The following is a 21924-nucleotide window of genomic DNA, read 5'->3' on the forward strand; positions in this document are numbered from 1 at the left end:
TCCTTTCGTAGGCAATGGTCGAGACAGTTAACAACCTCCTCCAGCCACAAGCCTTGAATGCCTGGAGAGACCTGACTACAAGTGATCAGCTACGTGCAGCCACCATGTTGCTTGACACTGTGGAGGAAAGTGCTTTTGTGCTGGCTGATAACCTTTTGAAGACTGACATCGTCAGGGAGAACACAGACAATATTCGTAAGTGGCCTTTGTTCTACAGAAGGGCCAGAGAGGGACAAGAAAAAGCTATCATCTTGTTCAGCAGAAGAGAGAAAAGAAAAAAGTATCATCGATAGCGGACCAGATATCATGAGTGATACTTTATTTCAGTGGAAATAAGTTATCCTTTTTCTATAATTAGGAGGGTATCACCTATCATTAGCTTAGAAGTATCCTCATAATCATGTATGTATCCTCCTAAGGACATTCCAATATTGAATATATTAGCCTGAGATCACTTACAATGAGGTCCGTGTATTTTTTTTTCAGTTTTTATGTATGTATATACATACTATACATACTATACATACTATACATACTATGTATGTACAGTAGTATTTAAAATTTTATCCTTATGGGTCACTTCAGTTATAATAAGAATGTCTCTGAATTATAAACTATAAAGAAGCCAGTCATTTACATGAAGGTGATAAAACAATTTTTGATAATTGTGTTATTGGCTCATAAAGAGTATAAATCTATTTTTAATGTGTCTAAGGATGTAGCTGACAGTTTTATTTCAGAACATTTGATAAAGCTATTTCAAACTTATTACATTTAAAGATAAGTCAATATTGACATAATAGTACAGCTCTAGATTATAAAAGGATTTTCACTTAATTCATAAAATAAAGATGACATTTTGAAAGTAAACTTATAGTCAATGACAAATTGTAAGGATTTGAGCTTGAGTTTTAAAGTCTAGACTTTATAATTGCTATCCTTGTATTCTTATCTACCTGATTTTAATAGCTTTTATTTGCTTTATTTTGAAAAAAATTAAAACACGAAAAAAACTTCTAAATAGAAGACTGAAGTACTATAAAGTATGGCAGACAGAACATTAATTCCAGTGTTTTGATTTCAGAAATATTTCAATAATTAGATTATCTTAAATTTGTCATGTTTCTCAACGACCACTGATTATGTCTTTGCCATTAATAGAATTGGAGGTTGCAAGGCTGAGCACTGAAGGAAACTTAGAAGACCTAAAGTTTCCAGAAAACATGGGTCATGGAAGCACTATCCAGCTCTCTGCAAATACTCTAAAACAAAATGGCCGAAATGGTAGGTTAGAATTTATTTATTAAGCTTGATGGAATTGAACTTGTCATTAATTCATTGCATCTTGGCTTCAAATTTTAGATCTGCTATCTAAAAGCTCTCCTCTCCTCTCACTACACTGTTCTTTTTCTTCACCTCCTCTTCCTCCTCTTTCTTAGCTCCTGCACCAACAATATTGCAATGATATTTGCTCTACAAAATTCTCAATTAGATTTTGAAATTTTTGTTAATTTTCAGTTGTAGAAAAATATCAGAAACTTGAATGTAAGGGAAATTAATAAACAACAAAATCCAGATGTTCTGACTTTTTTTCCTTAAAAGGAGTAACTCTCACCAAGTTGACAGATTTTATTTCTAAAATTTCAAATGGAAATTTTACTTGTAATTTTAAAATTGTATGTGTTTTTTCTTTATTAACTTCTTTTTGAGGGTGTTTCTATGATTTTCCTTTGCAAAGCATATAAAAAATATAAATGTAAGGAGATGCTTTTGGGGAATGGAACTGGTAGATATCGATTGATTTAATACTAGGTTTTATTCATTGAATATGATTAAAATTAAGTAAATAAATAATCCCACAGAGAAAGTATGTCTGAAGCCACACTAATACTAATTTTTTTTTAATTTTCTTTATTTATATTTTGACTGCCCTGGGACTTCATTTCCGCACGTGGGCTTTTTCTAGTTGCGGTGAAGGGGGGCTACTCTTCATTGCGGTGCACGGGCTTCTCATTGCAGTGGCTTCTCTTGTTGCGGAGCACAGGCTCTAGGCGTGCAGGCTTCAGTAGTCGTGGCTTGCGGGCTCAGTAGTTTTGGCTCACGGGCTTAGTTGTTCCGTGGCATGTGGGATCTTCCCAGACCAGGGCTCGAACCCTTGTCCCCTGCATTGGCAGGCAGATTCTTAACCACCGTGCCACTTTAGGGAAGTCCCTAAAATTTTTTAAACATATTTTTTGCTAAGGAAGTGAGATCCTTTAACCTGCTAGGCGATAGGAAGATGACTTCAGGTTGTAGCAACCAACTGAAAGCTGATTTTTCATATTACAAGGTAAATAGTTTTGAAAAAAGAAGAGACTGTTAAATAATATCAAGAAAAACAAATTATGTTTGTTACCAGCAGAACAAAATTCTTTATAAGTGTTGGAAATCTTATAAGACTGAATTTATAAATAGTACTATGTTGCTAAATTAACTGTGAATTTTGAGGCAGCAGTAAGATTTTCCTTTTTTTTTACTCTTTTATTTATTTATTTATTTAAAATTTTGAATTTTATTTAATTAATTTTTTTATACAGCAGGTCCTTATTAGTCATCAATTTTATACACATGAGTGTGGAATAAGATTTTCTGTAACACGAAATCAGATTCCTGCATTAGCTTACTGACTGGTTTCCCTTCTTTGACTCTTGCCCCACAACAGTGTGTCCTGTTGACAAAGTGTTCTTCCTGAAACATGAGTCTGACCAGTTCACCTTCAGTTATGCTTAGAATGAAATCAAGTGACTTAACAGGCCTACCACATGCTCCCCAGCCCACTTCCTTCCTGCCTCAGCTGCTCCACCTCACGTCTGTTTTTTTTTTTTTTTTTTTTTTTTTTTGCGGTACGTGGGCCTCTCACTGTTGTGGCCTCTCCCGCTGCGGAGCACAGGCTCCGGACGCACAGGCTCAGCGGCCATGGCTCACGGGCCCAGCCGCTCCGCGGCGTGTGGGATCTTCCCGGACAGGGGCACGAACCCGTGTCCCCTGCATCGGCAGGAGGACTCTCAACCACTGCGCCACCAGGGAAGCCCTCATGTCTGTTTTTAGCATGCTCTCTGTGATCCAGACAGTCTAGTCTTGATTCTTTTTTTTTAATTGAAATATAATTGACATATCACATTATGTTTGTTTCAGGTGTACAACATAATGACTTGATATTTGTATATATTGTGAAATGATCACTCCAGTAAGTCTAGTTAACATCCATCACCATACATAGTTACATTTTTTTTTTCTTTTGAGAGGAAAACTTTTAAGATGTACTCTTTTTTTTTTTTTTTTTTTTTTTTTTTTTTTTTTTGCGATACGTGGGCCTCTCACTGTTGTGGCCTCTCGCGTTGCGGAGCACAGGCTCCGGACGCGCAGGCTCAGCGGCCATGGCTCACGGGCCCAGCCGCTCCGCAGCATGTGGGATCTTCCCGGACCGGGGCACGAACCCGCGTCCCCTGCATCGGCAGGCGGACTCTCAACCACTGCGCCACCAGGGAAGCCCTAAGATGTACTCTTATATCAACTTTCATAATAGACAACATAGTATTATTGGGTTGGCCAAAAAGTTTGTTCGAGTTTTTCGTAAGATGTTATAGAAAACCCCAAACGAACTTTTTGACCAACCCAATATTAACTGTAGTCACCATGCCACACATTACATCCCCATGACTTGTTTACTTTATAAATGGAAGTTTTTACATTTTACCTTCGTCACCCATTTTGCCTACTCCCACTCCTCACCTCTAGCAACTAGCAGTCTGTTTTCTTTATTTTTTTGTTTGTTTGTAAGATTCCACATGTAAGTGAGATATTTATCTTTATCTGACTTATTTCACTTAGCATAATGCCCTCAAGGTCCATCCAAGTTATAGCAAATGGCAAAATTTCCCTTTTATGGCTGAATAATATTCCATTCCCCATTTTATATCTCTATGTATAATTATATATATAACATTTTCTTTATCCATTCATCCATCAGTAGACATTTAGGTTGTTTACATGTCTTGGCTATTATAAATAATTCTGCAATGAAAATGAGGGTGCATAGGTTTTTTCAAGTCAGTGTTTCTGTTTGCTTCAGATAAATACGCAGTAGTAGAATTGCTGATCATATGGCAGTTCTATTTTTAATTTTTTGAGGACTCTCCATACTATTTTCCATAGTGGCTATATCAATTATATTTTTATCTACAGTGCACAGGGTTCCCTAATTCAGTCTTGATTCTATTCCTCAAACACACCAAGAGTGTTCCTTCATCAGATGTTTGCATTTTCTTGCTTCTGGAATGCATATTTTATATTTCGTTTTATAGAAACTTCTCTGTCATTCACTGCTCATTATAAATCTTAACCCTTCAGGAAAGCTTTTCCTATCTCCTCGAAGGTGGACTACTCTTTCCCAATCACTATTTTCCCATTAGCCATTTTCTGCCAGCGCTTCTTCATAGCATTTTTACTTACCATTATATGAAATTATATTATTATTTATTATTATTATTATTTTTAAGTTGCCTGCTTATTGTCTGACTCTTTCTCTAGGAGATGATCTCCATGAGAGCAAGAGCAAGACAGCTCCCTTCCTCCTCAAAAAAATGGAGTAAAAAAAATTTATTGTCTTTATTCCCACTTGACTCTAAGATTCAGGGATAAGGACTGGGGCTTCCTCGTCTTAGTTACCACAGTGGTCAGTGCAGTTCCTGTCTCTTGGGGATCCGCCAAAATGAATTTATACTGGAAGTAAAACATAGGGCTTGACTTATTTTAAGAAAGGAAATGACACAAAATTTTAAAAACATCCTAAAAGAAGGTTAACTTTGCAGGGGATTACTTGTAAAAGATCGCCATAAGGGAAAAAAAATAAGGTAGAAGGAGGTATGGAGATAGTGATCTTAAAAGAGCATGATAATTGAAGTTTAAGACAAAGATTTTTTTTTAATTTATTTTATTGAAGTATAGTTGATTTACAATACTGTGTTAATTTCTGCTGTACAGCAAAGTGATTCAGTTATACATAATATACATTCTTTTTATATTCTTTTCCATTATGGTTTATCACAGGATATTGAATATAGTTCCCTGGGCTCTACAGTAGGACCTTGTTTACCCATTCTATATATAATAGTTTGCATCTGCTAATCCCAAACTCCCAATCCATCCCTCCCTCACACCATCTCCCCCTTGGCAACCACAGGTAAAGATTTTGAATCTTTGTTTTGTTTTGGTTATAATTTGCATAAAATAAAATGCACATATCTTGTGTTTAGCTTGATGAATGTGACAGTTGTACATTCTTCTGTGACACCACATAAACTAAGATGAAAATCTCATGTATTACCCAGAAAATGTCCTGATACCTCTTTTCACTCTTCTCACCCCATCTCCCCACCTGATGAACTACTTTCTTCTCATTACTATTTCTAAAGACAAATTTTACCTGTTCTTAGACTTCATGTAACTGGAATCATACAGTATGTACTCTTTCTGTCTGTATTCTTTATCTCAGTATAATATTTTTGTGATTCAGTCATGATGCTCCATCTATCATTAGTTTGTTCTTTATTGATGTATAGTAACTCTATTATTTTAATAAGCCATAATTTATTTACTCTCCTATTGATAGATTTTTGAGTTGTTTCTAGTTTGGAGCTGTTTTGGATAAGGATGTTATAAACATTCTTATACAACATTTTTTCTTTGTGGATATATATTTTCATGTATCTAGGAAGGGTAGATATATGTTTAACTTTGTAAGAAATTGCCAAACATTTTTCCAAGTAGTTGAACCATATTACACTCTCACCAGTAGTATGCAGAATTTCATTTGTTCCACATTTTTACTAACATTAGTGTGGCTAGTATTTTATAGTGTGGATTTCAGAGATCCTAGTGGGTATGAAATGGTATCTCAATATGATTTTAATTTTTATTTCCCTAATTACTAACGATGATAATTTTTATGTGTCTATTAGCTTTTTTAAAAATTTATTTATTTATATCCTTATTTTTGGCTGTGTTGGGTCTTTGTTGCTGCACATGGGCTTTCTCTAGTTGTGGCTAGCAGGGACTACTCTTCATTGCAGCATGCGGGCTTCTCATTGCAGTGGCTTCTCTTGTTGCAGAGCATGGGCTCTAGGCATGCAGGCTTCAGTAGTTGTGGCACACGGGCTCAGTAGTTGTGGCACACAGGCTTAGTTGCTCCACAGCATGTGGGATCTTCCCAGACCAGGGCTCGAACCCATGTCCCCTGCATTGGCAGGCAGATTCTTAACCAATGTGCCACCAGGGAAGTCCCATTTAGCTTTTTATATACCTATTTTTAAAGGGTGTTTTTATGTCTTTTTCCATTTTAGTATGTTATTTATAATTTTACTGTTGAGTAGCAGAAATGCTTTATATATTTGAGTCATATGTGTATATATATTTCCTAGTTTGTGGCTTTCCTATTCATATTCTTAATGCTGTATTTTGATAGGCACAAAGTTTCAATTTTGATAAAGTTTAGTTTACCATTTTTTATTTTATGGTTAGTGTTTTTTGAGTCCTATCCAAGGCATCTTTGCCTTCCCAAGATCACAAAGGTATCCTATATATTGTTCCAGAGGCTCTCTGGTTCTGATTTCTATATTTAGGACTGTGATCCATCTTGAATTAAGTTCTGAGTATGGAATAAGTTAGGGATTGAGGTTCATATTTTTTTAAAATACTGATACTTAGTGAAACAACTAAGTATCATTTGACTTTCCTCATTAATGACTTGGCACTTTGGTTGAAATGAATATTTGAATTTTGTTGTGAATATATATATATTATACATTTTGATTACAATCTAATTAGAACTCTCTAATTTAAGTGGGATGTACAAGCTAATCAGTTTCTTCCCAATTTATATGTACTTATTTTAGGAGAGATCAGAGTGGCCTTTGTCCTGTATAACAACTTGGGTCCTTATTTGTCCACGGAGAATGCCAGCATGAAGTTGGGAACAGAGGCTATGTCCACCAATCATTCTGTTATCGTCAATTCCCCAGTTATTACAGCAGCAATAAACAAAGAATTCAGTAATAAGGTTTATTTGGCTGATCCTGTGGTGTTCACTGTTAAACACATCAAGGTAAAAAAAATGGCATGTGAAGTTTTTTGTCCACATTATCTATATTTGTTATAACAAGAGCATGAAGTGTCTTAATTTCCTTTTTCTTTTTCCCTATTTTTTGACATATAGCAATTCATTGTCTATAAACTGATTAGTGATTTTTTTTCCAAAATGAGGGAGGAGAATAATTCTTGTATATGTATATATTTAAGGTAACAACATTCATAGATGGATTTATAAATGCTTCTCTATAATTAAAAAGAGCTAGCAATATGTTCAGTGGAACTCAGCATAGCTCAACTGATGTTACAAGTAGTTATGTCTTTGTGTGTAGATATATTTTTATGTATATGCAAGGATTGTATTGTAAATTGAACAAAGATTTTTTTAAAACCATGCTATCAGAAGTTCATTGTATAGAGCAATTCTTTGCTTTGCAGTATAAATTAATTGACGTGATTCTGAGACAATGATACTAGTATTCCTTCAATATTACTTTTGAGAAATGAATTCACCTCTAATCAGGGGGAATAAATAACATATATTCAAATTTGCTTAGAATTGATAAGCCCCACTTAATATGAAAACTCTGGTAGACCTCTCCACAAAAATTGAAACATAGTGTGAAGTTGTGTTAGATGTAAAGAAAATGCCTACCTAACTTACATGATCAAAAAGTAGTTATTGGCTTTGTTGATGTTTTTTTCCTGTAGCAGTCTGAGGAAAACTTCAATCCTAACTGTTCATTTTGGAGCTATTCCAAGCGCACAATGACAGGTTATTGGTCAACCCAAGGCTGTCGGCTCCTGACAACAAATAAGACACATACTACATGCTCTTGTAACCACCTAACCAATTTTGCAGTACTGATGGCACATGTGGAAGTTAAGGTAAGATACATACCATAAAATAAAAATGGCTTAGCATACAGTTAAGACATTAACTGTAAAAAGTCCTAACTCCATGTCCAACTTGAGTGTGTTTCTACTTTCACAGTAATTCTATTCAAGAACTCTCTGTTGTTCAACCCATATCCTATTGATGAGTCAAGGAACCCTTTTTTTCTATTATCAATATAGTTCATAAAATTGAAATTTGCTTATAAAATAAAATTTTGCTAAGAAAACTTCCCATGTTCTTCCCTGCTTTTATTTTGTGTGAGTAAATATCAAACCATGTCCTCATGAACAGGGCAAGGTAGGACCCCAGCACCAAAGGCCAGTGTGATAGGGTTAGAAAGCTGGGATCTGGTAGGCTGAAGACTAAGGAGCCGTGCGTGGGATCAAATACTCTCAAAATGAGTCTTGGGAAAATAGCTGTTAAACACAGTACACAAAGCATTGTAATACATAGAGCCTGGCAAATTCTAACATAATGTAATCGTTCTGTCCATTCAAGAAGACACTATTCTAAAGAAAAATCTAGGTGATAGGTTGTTTCCAAAATCAGAAACGTGGCTAACTTGGCTGCATCAGTCTCTTGCCAGGTGACTGGTTGTCTTGGAAGGCAGGAAGAGGATTTAGATTTTGGATATACTTAGGACATAAAAATACAAAGGGATTATTAGCTTGGTTATAGAAATTGATAGATGGGTTAGTAACAAGAAATTATATACTTGTGAATTCTCATCTTCCTGATGTCAATAAAAATAGAGAAAGTATCACTGTCCAATACATTTTAAAACATGAAAACCATGGCAAAGGTTTTATCCACCTGATACCATTTATCCAATAATTTCATCCAAAATTTTCTTTGACTCTGTTGAACTTAGAGATGATGCAGGTATCTTAGAGGGAGACCAAATCCAAGCCCACTCAGGACCTTAGGAATAAATTACCTTAGCTGTGTCGACACAGTCAAGTTTGATCTTTAAAGGACTACAAACCGTAATTTGTCAGAGCTTCACGCATTGATCAAGCTTAGTAAGATTGGCTACACTAACAAATGTTAGGTTTAAACCTGGAATGTATTCGTATGGCTCTAGGAGTCTATCTTTTCAGTTTAGGGAATAAATTCAAACAGAAAAATGGATCATATTTCAAGCAACCACAAAAAATAATTTTTTGCTCAGTTCATTGCATAACAATCTCTACCCAGTCCATGCAAGAATCTTGACTGTGACCATTACTGTGTGTCAACAAGAGATAAAAATAGATGGCAATCAATGTTTTCCTTTGACAGTCAGTCATACAGTAAGCATGCCCTGGGTTTCTTGTATCACAATCTCTTGCAATTGCCTGGGTCATTCCCATCTTGATCACACAACATGATTTTGGCACTTGAAAAACGAAAAACAAGCAGAATGATCATCCCTGGAAGTCCAAAAGGAAACAAAGCAACCAAATTTACATTAGACTAATGTCTAAAAATGTATGCTAATTTATTCATGCACAGTGAGATATGCAACAGCCAGTTAGAACAGATATTTGTGCTTGCTAGTTATCACTTCCTAACTCCACAGGAAAATCTATAAAGGAAACAAAATTATATTCAAAAGTTTTGCTTGATGAGAGCAAGAAGGATTAGCTGAGTAGTCTTGTTGCTATTGCTATTAAGCTGTGGTGCCCTAATGCGTGGGTCTTCACTCCAGGGTTCTACCTGTGTACTGAGTTGCCTTTTCTATCATCTGTTACCTCTGCTATTCATTCAGTACTTCCTTCATTTTTTTTTTACTAACAATTTTCAAACACCTGAGTAAAGGTATTGACATGTTGCCTGCTACACCATAAGCTGTCAATAAATGTAACTTCCTCCTGATTTGCCAGAGATATCACTAGATTCCAGCATTCTGGTGAAGCTTCTGGCCCTCATGGAACTTGCATTTCTGAGGGGAAAGAAAGGGCAGAGAAGTGGAGCTGCAGTCATAAATGTGACAAGTCTTATAATTGAGGCCCACGCTGTGATTTAGGGACACAGAGGGGGACCGTCTATCTAAAGCAGGACTGGTCAGAGAGGGCTTATCAAAAAAGTGACCTTCTCTGAAGGATGAGTAGGATGAATTTAGTAAGGTAACCTGTGGAGAATTTGTATCAAGCACATTCTTGGAAGATTTTCTTCACTTTGCTTTGGGTACACTATCCCCTCTTGCTTCTTTCCTTCCTCAGCAGCTGGTCCTTTTTAGCTTCTTTTGCTCGTTCCTCATCTCCACAGCCTCTTGTTGCTCTGACCCGGAGCGTAATCCTAGATGTAGTCTAGGCACTATCCATTCTTTCTCTGTAGTTGATCTCATATGTCCATATGGCTGTAAACATCATCTCATGATTCCCAGACTTCTATCTCCATTTCTTAACTCCAGACTCCTAGATTCAACAGTTAACTTGATATATCCACCTAGATTTCTAATAAGGGTCACAATCCTAGAACTACACTTTTGGTGTTTTCCCATCTGTCCTTTCCTTCTTAGTAAATGGTTACTCTGTTCTTCCAGGTGCTCCAGCCCTAAACCATACACCATCTTTGATTTGTTTCTTTTCACTCACACTGCACACCCAATCTCATGAGCATATCCTGCCAGATTTAGCATCTTCATTGCTACCACCTGGATTCCAGCCCTTATCCTCTCTCCTCTGCTGTTTGTTTTTTTTTTTTTCTTTTTGTTTTTTTGCGGTACGCGGGCCTCTCACTGTTGTGGCCTCTCCTGTTGCGGAGCACAGTCTCCGGACACGCAGGCTCAGCGGCCATGGCTCTCGGGCCCAACCGCTCCGTGGCATGTGGGATCTTCCCGGACCGGGGCACGAACCCGTGTCCCCTGCATCAGCAGGCGGACTCTCAACCACTGTGCCACCAGGAAGCCCTCCTCTGCTGTTTTGTTACAGCCCTTTAATTAGTCTCCTTGCTTTATTTCTTGTCCTTCTTAAATTTATTCTCAGCGTAATTGCCAGAGGGATACTCTTAAAATGTGAGTCTCTCTTCTGATTTATTCTCAAAAAGCCATAATGTAATCCCTTTAAAATGCAGATCAAGTACTTCACACCTTTGATCCAACCTGAATAACTTCTTATTTCAATAAAAGCAAAGTCCCAAATCCTGACCCCTTTAGCAACTCTTGACCTACTCTCCTACTACTCTTCCCCTTGCTCACTTGGCTTCCTTGCCTTTCCCCAAACGCATCAGGCTTGCTCAGGTTAGACTTAAAGTTTCCCTTCTCCTACCCTTCACCCCCTCAGATAGCCACAAGGTCAGCTTTCTCATCTCCTTCAAGTCTTTGTTCCAGTGTAACCTTCTCAAAGAGGCTTTCCCTGTCCACCCTTTTAAAATTTCAGATTATCCCACTCCCACAAAATACTGTGGGAAATAAGGCAAAACATGTCCCTGGCCTCAGTCAATTTATACTTTATCAATGGAGAGAAGTATTCAGGCTGGTTTTTGAATGGGGTGCTCAGAGAGGTTTCATAGCTCTGAGGTCAATCTGAGGTCAATTTTATAGGTCAATTTGAGCAGATAAAAGAAGGAAAGGAATGCCCCAAGGTGGCAGTGTTGCCAAAACCTGGCCTCAGTGCACCGGCACCAAGTTGAACTTCGGAGACTAAGTTTTGGGTGAAGTAGAAAGGAATAGCTTTATTCTTTTGCCAGGGATAGGGGCCCACAGTGGACTAATGCCCTCAAAAGTGTGTGTCCCCACCTGGAGGTGGGGTTGTAAGGAGTCTTATAGTAATGGTTCAAGGGGCAGTGTTGCTGATAAGAATCAGTGTGCATGCAGGGCCTGCACTTCTTCAATCCAGAAATCATTTGGTGGTCTTGTGATAGGCTTCTGTGGTTCTGCAGGTTATCGAACTATGACCTTCTCTCTGCAATGAAGAATGCTTCATCAAGTAGTTAACATCCTCCATTTGGCAGGGGGGTGGGGGTTGGTTCTACAGAAGAGCTCAAAGATATTGTTATATGTATCTCTTGAGGAGGAACCAGGATCCTGCCCCAAGGCGTCCCTATTGTTTCTTGACTGCTTCTCCCTTGTCTCTGCATCCCCTCCCTTCCCTGATTAGCAACTGTTTGAACCTGCCCTTTGGAACTCAGGGGAATGTCATGAAGGTTGAATGAAGCCTATTTCCTACAAACAAGAAATGGGGGGCACAGAAAGAATTTTGTGCCTAGGAGCCCCACAGGGTCCTGCTCAGTTTCAGGAACACAGCTGACTAACTACTTTCGAGTTTTCTCTACTTCTCTTGTCTAAGGAAACATTTGGTTGTCTTCTCTTTTAGATACAAAAGTAATAATTATGGAAAGTTATATAATTTTATATCAAACTGTGGTAGTATGCATGGCATTTTAAAAACTTTTCCATTATTGGAATCACCTGCAGGTTTATTTGTCTGTTGTTCAGTAGAGTGTTGAATACATTAAATTCAAATGTCTGTCTCTTCTCATACCAGTGATTCTCTTTGTGAACACTCTTTGTGGGAGGGGTATTTTAGTTTGCAGGATCATAAGTTTCAAACTAATTGACTAATTAACATTTCTACTGTGGTTTTGTAGAGCACAGTAACAAATGCTTTAGAAAATGGTCTGACAATTTATATCACCTATAGCTTTTTCCTCTACCCAAATTATAATTCTTTGGGGATAATAAAAAAAAAGTCTCACTACTCATTTCTGTCAGTTCAACTTGACATTGATTTTTATTATCTTTAAAAGGCTTCACTTTCCTTAGTTAGATGCTTGCATCTCTCCCTTTCTCCCTCTCTTTTCTTTTGAGCTTAGTATATCCTATTGCCCCTACCCCAACTTTACCCCAGCCCAAGTATAGGCATTATTTTGCTAATTAAAATCATTGTGTTTCTTTTTAAATTTAGTATTGATTTAAAACAATGACAATTTGGAAATTTTTAACTTCATACCATGGATTCTGTGTGTCAAATATTTTATAACTACACTTTTTCTAGGTTAGAAGAAAATACACTGTAAGGTTCTGCAGTTGCATATGAAGAAAAGTACTTGCTTTTCAAAAAAGTATTTTTACTTTTTTAAAGTTCAAAAGAAAAGTTAATTTAAGAGTTTAAAAAATGATTTTATTAGTGAAAAATAAAATGTTTAATGTATGATGCTAAAGGTTGTACACTTCCATTCCCAAATTTTTATGTATTTTTTTGTATTTTGCCATCTATAGTGTAGTGGGATTGAGGTGAAGGTAGAGATTAAAAATCATAAATATTACATAGTACTTTAAACAGTGTATTTATTTAGAGGGAAAAAAACCCTAGATAACTCACAAGTTGAATACCCTCCAAATATGTAAAATTCCATGAAAACAAAATGGTTTCAAAAATGATCAAAAATGTAAGATTTTATTATATTATCTTAAATATTAACTATCAAAAAAATTGACAACCTCTTAGAACCAAGAACTATTCTTGGACCTTCTCATCAAACAGTTTTATAATGATATGTTTCCTTCCTAGATTTATTAAAATCTGAAATTATTTATTTGCTGTTTTATTTTCTGCCTCCTCCACTGGACCCAAGCTCAGTGTTAGGAGCAGAGACCTGAAAGAACTGAGAATCAGTCTTGCAGATCATCTGGGGAAAGGCTCTTCCAGGCAGATGAAACAAGAACAAGAACCTGAAGCAGGGGTGATTCTGTGATTCTGATGAACTGCAAGAACAGTGTAGCTGGAGTGGAAAGAAAAATTATTTTATTACTTATTTTCTCCACTCTTTTTATAGAACTTTTATAGAAAAGTTGAAAGAGTATTACAATAAACACTCATATACCCCTTTTTCTGAATTCATATTTAAATTTTGACACATTTGACTGTCACTCTTATGTGTATGTACATGCATCTATATTTTGCTGTATTATTTGACTCTTTGGAAGTAAATTGCTGATTTTATAATATTTAATTACTAAATCTTCCAGCAAATAGGTTCCAAGAACATGCTCTACCATTAAAACGCAGAAGAAATTTAACTTTGACTAAGTATTATCATCTACTGTATAATTCATACACAGATTTTCTAATTATCCTGATAATGTCCTTTACAGCCATTGTATTTCCACTTAGGGCCTGATCAAAGATCACAGTACCTTTAGTTGTGACATTTCTTTGCTCTTCTTTAGAAGTATCCCTGCCTGTTTTTGTCTTTCATGAAAATGACACTTTGCAGAGTCCAGAGTCCAGGCCATTTGTCCTGTAGAATGTTTCACAATCTCAGTCTTTCTGATTGTTTTCTCATAATTAGATCCAGGTTAAACATTTTTGGCAAAAATACCCTGTAGGAGATGCAGTATCCTTCCCATTGTATCAGGAAGCCCCTTATTGGAGTTACTAAGTTTGATCATTTGTTAAAGTTACATTGTACAGGAACATTGAAGTTTTTGTAATTAAGAGGAACATGTGGAAACATATCTGGAAAGTTTGTTTTATTAATCTCAGTTTCTTTCATTTTAATCTGTTAAGTCTACCCTTTACTTGTTCCTCAAATAGTTAAATACTGTCTTTGTGACAGGCAAAGTTTATGATCTAATTAGTAATACAGATAAGTAATCAGCATAATCTGTATCTTACAAGAAATGTCTTATTGTTGTGGTAGAGAGTGCTATAGAAACACATGGGGAAAAGCCTTAACTTGACCTTGAGGGGTCAGAGAAGATGCTCTAGATGAAATGACATAACTTTAAGCAAAATGAGAGCAACAGGCTTGAAGTAACATGAAGTAAGGCTGCATTTTTGTGGTTTTGAAGTGTATATTTTCAGTAAAATTTATATTCAAGAGAGTATTAATTACACTCTTCTTCTGATTGTTTTTATTTCTGAGTTGCAGTAGAATTTTTAAGCAGAAAGAGACCTGCAATCTTCTCATATGCACACTAGATCCTTACCCTTACAATTTTCAGGTTCTTTATCATCTTCAGTAAATAAGCATGCCTAAAAATAGCAGCTGGAGATGCATCTGCAATTCTAGTGAGAAATATAAGTAATAAAGTTTATGGAGATTGCAAAAAGTAGAGATCTGGTGAGGACTTAACTCTCAGAAAGGCCCAGCATGTTCAATGATAGAGGAATTAACATCATTTCTTTAGTGTCTACATACATTATCTCATTTGATCCACAGAACCAGAATAGGAATTGTCATCATAATTTATTTTCCCATTTTATAATTTGCAGGGAAGTTGGAATAAGAACAGTTAGGAGGCTTAGGGTCCTGATTCCAGTTCTTTAGGTAATTGCCTGTATCTTTAGCAAATCATTTGGACTCACTGTTCCCATTATTAATCAGTTAACGGAGAGTAATAAAATTATTTCTAACGTTATCTCAGGATTATTTTGGGGAATTGAATAACAAAATCTATTAAAATCATGTTGAGAATTATAAAGTTTTCTGAAAATATAATTTTTTTTTGCTTTGGCCTCTCACTGCTGTGGCCTCTCCCATTGCGGAGCACAGGCTCCGGACACGCAGGCTCAGCGGCCATGGTTCACGGGCCCAGCCGCTCCGCAGCATGTGGGATCTTCGCGGACCGGGGCACGAACCCGCGTCCCCTGCATCGGCAGGCGGACTCTCAACCACTGCGCCACCAGGGAAGCCCGAAAATATAATTTTTTAATTCACTATATGCTTAACTGTCCTCAAAACCTTTGAGCTCTTGATCCTGGGAGTAGTTAACTATCAAGACCCAAATAGTTAATTGAGTTTCTAATAACTGATAATCATCTACCTGTACCTGAAAGAAAGACATTTAGGCCAGTACTTTGCATCACTGTTCACAGTGACAGCTTCTTTTTATCACAATGAAATTGTCAAATTTGTTTAGTATATTGGCTCTACTCACCCAATTTACCCATGCTTGAGAGAGTATAATCAACCAGCCAAGCAAAAGAAGCAAGCATGAAAACTTTCTCCATCCTAATATTCTAAAACTATCCTTAATTGCTTATACTGTTCTTGGTAAGAATTAGTTGATATGTTTACTAACTGTAGTCTATTTGCTCTGGGTTGTAAAATTTTACCCTTCTTTTTTAACATTCAAACTCTTCTGTGATTGTTTTTCTTTTTCCCTGCCTATTTCATTCTACTGTGTCTAGTAAATAAAGTAATAAAGCTAGAGAACTATTGAACTCTAGAGGAATTAGGCTAGATTTTCCAGAATAGTTTTATAGCTTTCTAAGATAGGCAGTAAGGTCAACTTGTGTGTAAGATTTTAAAAGCATGTGAACAAAAATATGGCTGAACTAAATCATTTTTCCTACCTTGTTATAGACCATTCAGGGGACTGCCAGTTTCCTTTGTGTATCCTCACAGCATAAGCATTATGGTTTAAAAATCTTCTATGGTTGGTTACTTGCTGATTTAAAAAGCCAATCATGGAACTTTTAAGTTGTTAATTTTGTAAAATTTAATGTTAGCTCAAGGTATTGACTCGAGACCTGTGGGATATTTGTCCCACAGGTTATTATTTGTCCCCAGGGTTATTATTTGGCAGACCCCTACTCTGTTTAAAATGCAATAAACTTATTCATGAGAATGGAAAAAAGAAAGCCTAATAACCATCATCTCCTTTTTCTTTTTCCTGAATTTGGTATAGCTAAGAAAACCAAATGAATATGAATAATGAAGTAAAAATGAGATATATGTGTGTGTGTACGTGTGTATATATTTATATTTCCATTCTGTTTTATTCAGTACCTGACACACTGTAGGCATCCAATGTTAGGATGAAACTACCAAATTTTATTAGATGTTTTTGGCTTGGTGTAGTTTCTATTTATTTGGTTTTTATAATGTAGTTATGCAAAATTACTTTCTCTGTTAAGCCTAATTCTATTTGTCTCTATTTTAAAACTTTTCTTTCTCATTGTGGTAAATTTATCTTTCCTTACATGCCAAAGGAAATGGCTCTATGAGAAGAATGATATTTAAATACTAATAGTAGGGACTTCCCTGGTGGCGCAGTGGTTGAGAGTCCGCCTGCCGATGCAGGGGACGCAGGTTCGTGCCCCGGTCCAGGAAGATCCCACATTCCGCGGAGCGGCTGGGCCCGTGAGCCATGGCCACTGAACCTGCGCATACAGGGCCTGTGCTCCACAACGGGAGAGGCCACAACAGTGAGAGGCCCGCATCGAAAAAAAAAAAAGAAAAAATTACAAGTAAATAAAAATAGTAAACATATCTGAGTAATTCAAGTCTGGCATTTCTATGGTTTCCCTTCATTTATACTTCAGCCCCTCTATCCCATTCCATTTCACCTAACCCTTTAAGAAGTACTTTCAAAAATTGTGTGTGTGTGTGTGTGTGTGTGTGTATGTGTTTTAATGAAAACAATCTTAAACGAAGTTACCCATTTTGTCTGAGAATCAGGAAATTTGCTGAATGATCCCCAGCAAACTTTGTTTTAACAAAACCACTGGATTTAATCATTGTATTTAAAGGATAATCAAGAAATTTTCACCCGTGAAACCTACCTCTGTTTAGTTCTAAGGGGCTTAGTACAATTGAGTCTTCAAAAGAAATATAGGAGAGGATCTGTGGTCCTCCCCACTGTTAGCAGTATTGTTAAGAGCATGGAGTATTTGGCCATCAGTTAGGGTGATCAACCTTTTAGAGAGCCAACCAGGAAACAGCACTACCAGATCAAAAAATATACTTAACGTGCAATAAGTAATTATGCACCTATGTGTTATTACTACATAAAAGTGACAATTAGAAGTATTTAATGCTAATTAATAGTAGTGCTAATGGTGTGAATACCTATAACAATATTTTTAAAATGCTTCTTTCCATCCTCTGATACAGCAAAAGTCTCTATTGAATATTTAAAATTTCAGGCTATATTATCACACATTTTATAAATGTGAGAATTAAGTTAGTACAACAAAGTAATTAAACAGATATGACCTATATTTAATAAAAATAACTATGATATGTTTTTTCTATGTGTATTTTTCATTTTTTTTAAATAAAGTTAAAACTGAATATAGTCAAAAGTAAAATTCACTTTGACCTGAAGTTCTGATTTTATCAAGCCCATATTACATTGATTCCTGGTGTCAATCCAATAGATGACATCAAAATAAATATCTTCTCAACAAAAGTGTTCAGCACGGAGTACTTAGGATTTTAATTAATAGCTTTACTTTGTAGCTTTTTAGACTTGTGGCAATTAGTTCCCAGATCTCCAGAAATGCCCATCCACTTTGTATGTACAGGCTTGTTTTGGTAAACCAGCTGTTTGTCAATTTGTTCTTTTGCATCTATGAATTGATCATATGAGCTGTCCATGTCCAAAATGTTCATGATTTATAAACATTTCCAAGCACATTGGATGTCAGCATAAGCTTAAACACTATCAGGGATAATGGTTTTAGAGCACTGAAATAGTTGTACTTTATGAAGTAAAGACTGGATCCCAAGCAAGTTAAAGTTTTAATAAAGAAATGATAAAGTCCTGTTAACATGACTGTCCTTTTCTGATGACATTTTATTTTGGAAACAGTCTTAAATCCCCAAAATAAATCATGTTTTTCACTGTAATGATTTTTTTGTTCTAACCTATGCAGAAGTCCATGCAACTCGGGTAGAATAAGTTCATCTTTTTCCAGGTTCCCTATAGCCTCTTCAGAGCTCATCAAACAGTTTTAGAGAAACATATAAATGTGTCTTATTGTAATATTTTTCTCCATTCTCATCTGTCATATATTTCAAAGTTAGAGAAAGACATTTTTCTTGTCCCACACTTTGGAAATATGATTTTACAGGTCAATATTTTAACATCTTGTCTATGGCCAGCCCCTGTAATAGCCATCTTGAAGGCACATGTCTCAGGAGACTATCTCCTTCCATTTCTAGAAAGTTAAAAGGCTCATTAAGTACTTCTACACATTTTGAAGAAACTGAAAAGTGACCAAATAATTTCATTATGAAACCTCATTATCGCAGGTAAGCACATCACCTTCCTTTCTAGCAGCCTTGTCTACAAGGTGTACAGCACATTTAGTGGGTAAGAACTGTTCATTTTCTTTTGTAAGAAGTTTATAGGCTGAATGGCATTTTCCAAAATTTACATTTGCACTGTCCATCAAATATGCAGATAGATGAGCAAAGTCTAGTTTATATATGGGCAAGGTTATCAACAGTCTTTTGTTTCGTGTCTTCTGAAGTTTAATCAAAACCTTTATGGAAATCAAGAAGACAATTTGAAATTCCATTTTTCAAATCAAAATGCATAAGAGCTGGGGGAAACATTATTTTGTTGCTATGATCCAACACTTCACTTTATATACTTTAGAAAGCATGATCTGACAGAATCAGCTCTACACTGTGAGGAAGCAAAACATTGGTTATCAAAATTTCTCCTTTTGTTTACCCACAGGACATTTCAGTTGCAACCTCTGAATCAAGAAAAGTAACTTTACTCAGGTGCAAAGACAAATAAAGGGAAGAAAGCAATAATTCATGTTTATTCTTTTGGAATACTCAGGCTTACTCCACTACCATTAATTTCAACTGAACATTGGTACCTTTTGAGGAGAGGTTTAAAAAAAACATAAAACAAAAAACCCCACTTTTTATCCTACAAAAACTTGCCTGTCTTATCCTAGATTTGTGAGATTCAGCTTCCATACGCACATTCACAGTTTTCTCGTGCCTGGCCCCAAATTCATTTCCACATTTTGTGTAGTATGCTTTGTTTTGGTTCTCTCTCTAATCTAACTTCATGTATCCTTCCATGTATCTTTAAAATAACACAGTTGTTTAGCATTCCTTTTCAGTATTGTCATGTTATTAGATTATATTTTTCTCAGTTTCATCAATGAACTCTTAGAAAACAGTCACAATAGTAACAATGTTAAAAATTAATTTAGCAGAATCTTGGTACAAAGCACAACAGTTAATCCAAAATCAAAGAGAAATTTAGCATCACAAGGCCCTGAATTTGCATACTTAGGTTTCATCACTCAGAATAATACAACAATGTCTGATTCTCTACTAGGAACTGCAAATCATGGTTTCCAGCATCAGTAGTCAGGGAAAAGGACAGCAAGAGTCACTAAGGAAGGTGGATATTCAATGCCACAGACATTTGATACTAAAAATAATGTTGCTTCCAGCCTCTATTTTCTAGACTATCATATGGATTTTGTACTTTGCTTTCAAACTTCTGAACCCATCTCTGATCTCTGGAATAGTTTCATGTCTGAGAGAAGATTTTCCCAGGATAGAAAAATTTAATGCTAAAACTAAGACATTCCTGAGCGAACCTGGATACTTGGTCACGTTACCATTAATACTATATCTACTGCATTACTAGTTGAATGATCTGGGGTAAATTACTTATCTGTGCTTCAGTTTTTTCATCTGTAAATTGGAAATAATAATAGTATCACATCACAGTGTTTTATAGGACTAAGTGACAACCCTAATAAAATAGATAAGCACTCCTAAAAGAAACTGATATCTTGAAAGTTATGTGTTAGCTATCATCATCACCATTATCATCATCACTGTATTTAACTCAGAAATGTTAAAGATGAAATTTTCTATCTTCCCAGCTTCATTTTCTACCCTCACCCCAGATACTCCTAAAATCTTTTTCTTATTTACTGCTTGATTACTTCATTTACTTTAAAAATTTCTAATTGGTCAGTAATTGTTTTTTGTTTATCAACTTTACTTTTTAAAAACCTATATCTGTATTTAATTCTCAACTACTGTAAGATACTTAATTTCCACATTTTCTACTATTTCCTTTTCTGTTTCCTCTATTAAGGTAGTTGTGAATCTGGTTCACCAAATATGGTGAGGTTAAAATTTTTTTTTTTCAATTCAAAGCAAGAAAACTTCAAATAACTTAGAGTATACAACGCTGTGCTTCTGAAACCAAAGAGATATTCTGAATAAGTTCTCTTGAATTCAAAGGATAGCTGGATATGAATAGTTTTGTGTGCTTTTACTTGCCAGTGGTTCTCTTTCAGCAATTACAGCTTGAAAATATATGACTGATTTTTTTTTTCAACTTGATACAAATTTGGAAATTATTGCTGAGTTATTTTGACTAACTTACTATAAAAATCATAAGAAATGCAATCATATCAATCTTCTTACTGTGTTACTCAACTTTGACCTTCATCCTATTACTGCAAAAAAAAATTCTAATTTCCTCAGACCATTGAGCCCTTTATTTTCCCAAGCATTCGTGTGGTGACCTATGTGTTTGATGATCTGTTAGAGCAATGCAAGGAACTTATTTCACAGAGTCCTTGCCATATTTATCAGAAAATAGGCCTTTCATAACCCTACTAGCTTCAGTGAAATTCCTGAGTCAAAGCAACGCCTTATGCTGATGTGATACATTGGTAGCAAAGTGAGTGCTCCTACATTTGCAAAGAGGAAAAAATAAAACTCATTTAGCTATATTACAAGTATTTCAGAACAAGATATGTTTGAGGCAATTTAAAAATCATATTATTATGCCTTAACAACTCCGACTCAACGTTAAAATAATACATTTTAATGCAGAAAGTAAAACAGGTTCTTGAAAATTACTGCCCACAATTAATAATTATTATAGGGTGATTGTTCAAGCAATGTCTGGAAAATGCAACTTTCTAAAATTATAAAAAAACATCTAGAGGGGTTCAGAATTAATTCATATAGTTTGTGTATCTGGAAATATACAATATATCTGGAAATACTTAGGCAGTAAAAATGGAAAACATTTCAAAATCTATTTCTCCATCTTGTTTGCTGACAAGATGCTTTTTGGACAATAAAGTTAGAAATATCAAGATTTACATGAAGATCTTAGTGTACACAGGTTGAGTTATTCTTAAATCATGAAGCGGAAGTCACATTTCCCTATTCCATGA

The 21924-nt window shown here is 35.7% G+C and overlaps 1 protein-coding gene across 22 annotated transcripts in view; it reads left to right on the forward strand.

Annotated features, from left to right (window-relative positions):
• The window catches only part of ADGRL3 (adhesion G protein-coupled receptor L3), an 859466-nt gene that overhangs the window by 727161 nt on the left and 110381 nt on the right, over positions 1-21924 (forward strand). For all 22 annotated transcript variants that reach the window (XM_060299415.1, XM_060299418.1, XM_060299419.1 and 19 more), the window contains 4 exons: positions 12-195; positions 1162-1284; positions 6933-7141; positions 7837-8013. In XM_060299415.1, coding sequence (XP_060155398.1) covers positions 12-195; positions 1162-1284; positions 6933-7141; positions 7837-8013 — 693 coding nt within the window. The remainder of the gene's footprint in view (positions 1-11; positions 196-1161; positions 1285-6932; positions 7142-7836; positions 8014-21924) is intronic.

The sequence above is a fragment of the Globicephala melas genome, chromosome 5 (assembly GCF_963455315.2).
Source record: "Globicephala melas chromosome 5, mGloMel1.2, whole genome shotgun sequence".
NCBI classification, from domain to species: Eukaryota; Metazoa; Chordata; class Mammalia; order Artiodactyla; family Delphinidae; genus Globicephala; species Globicephala melas.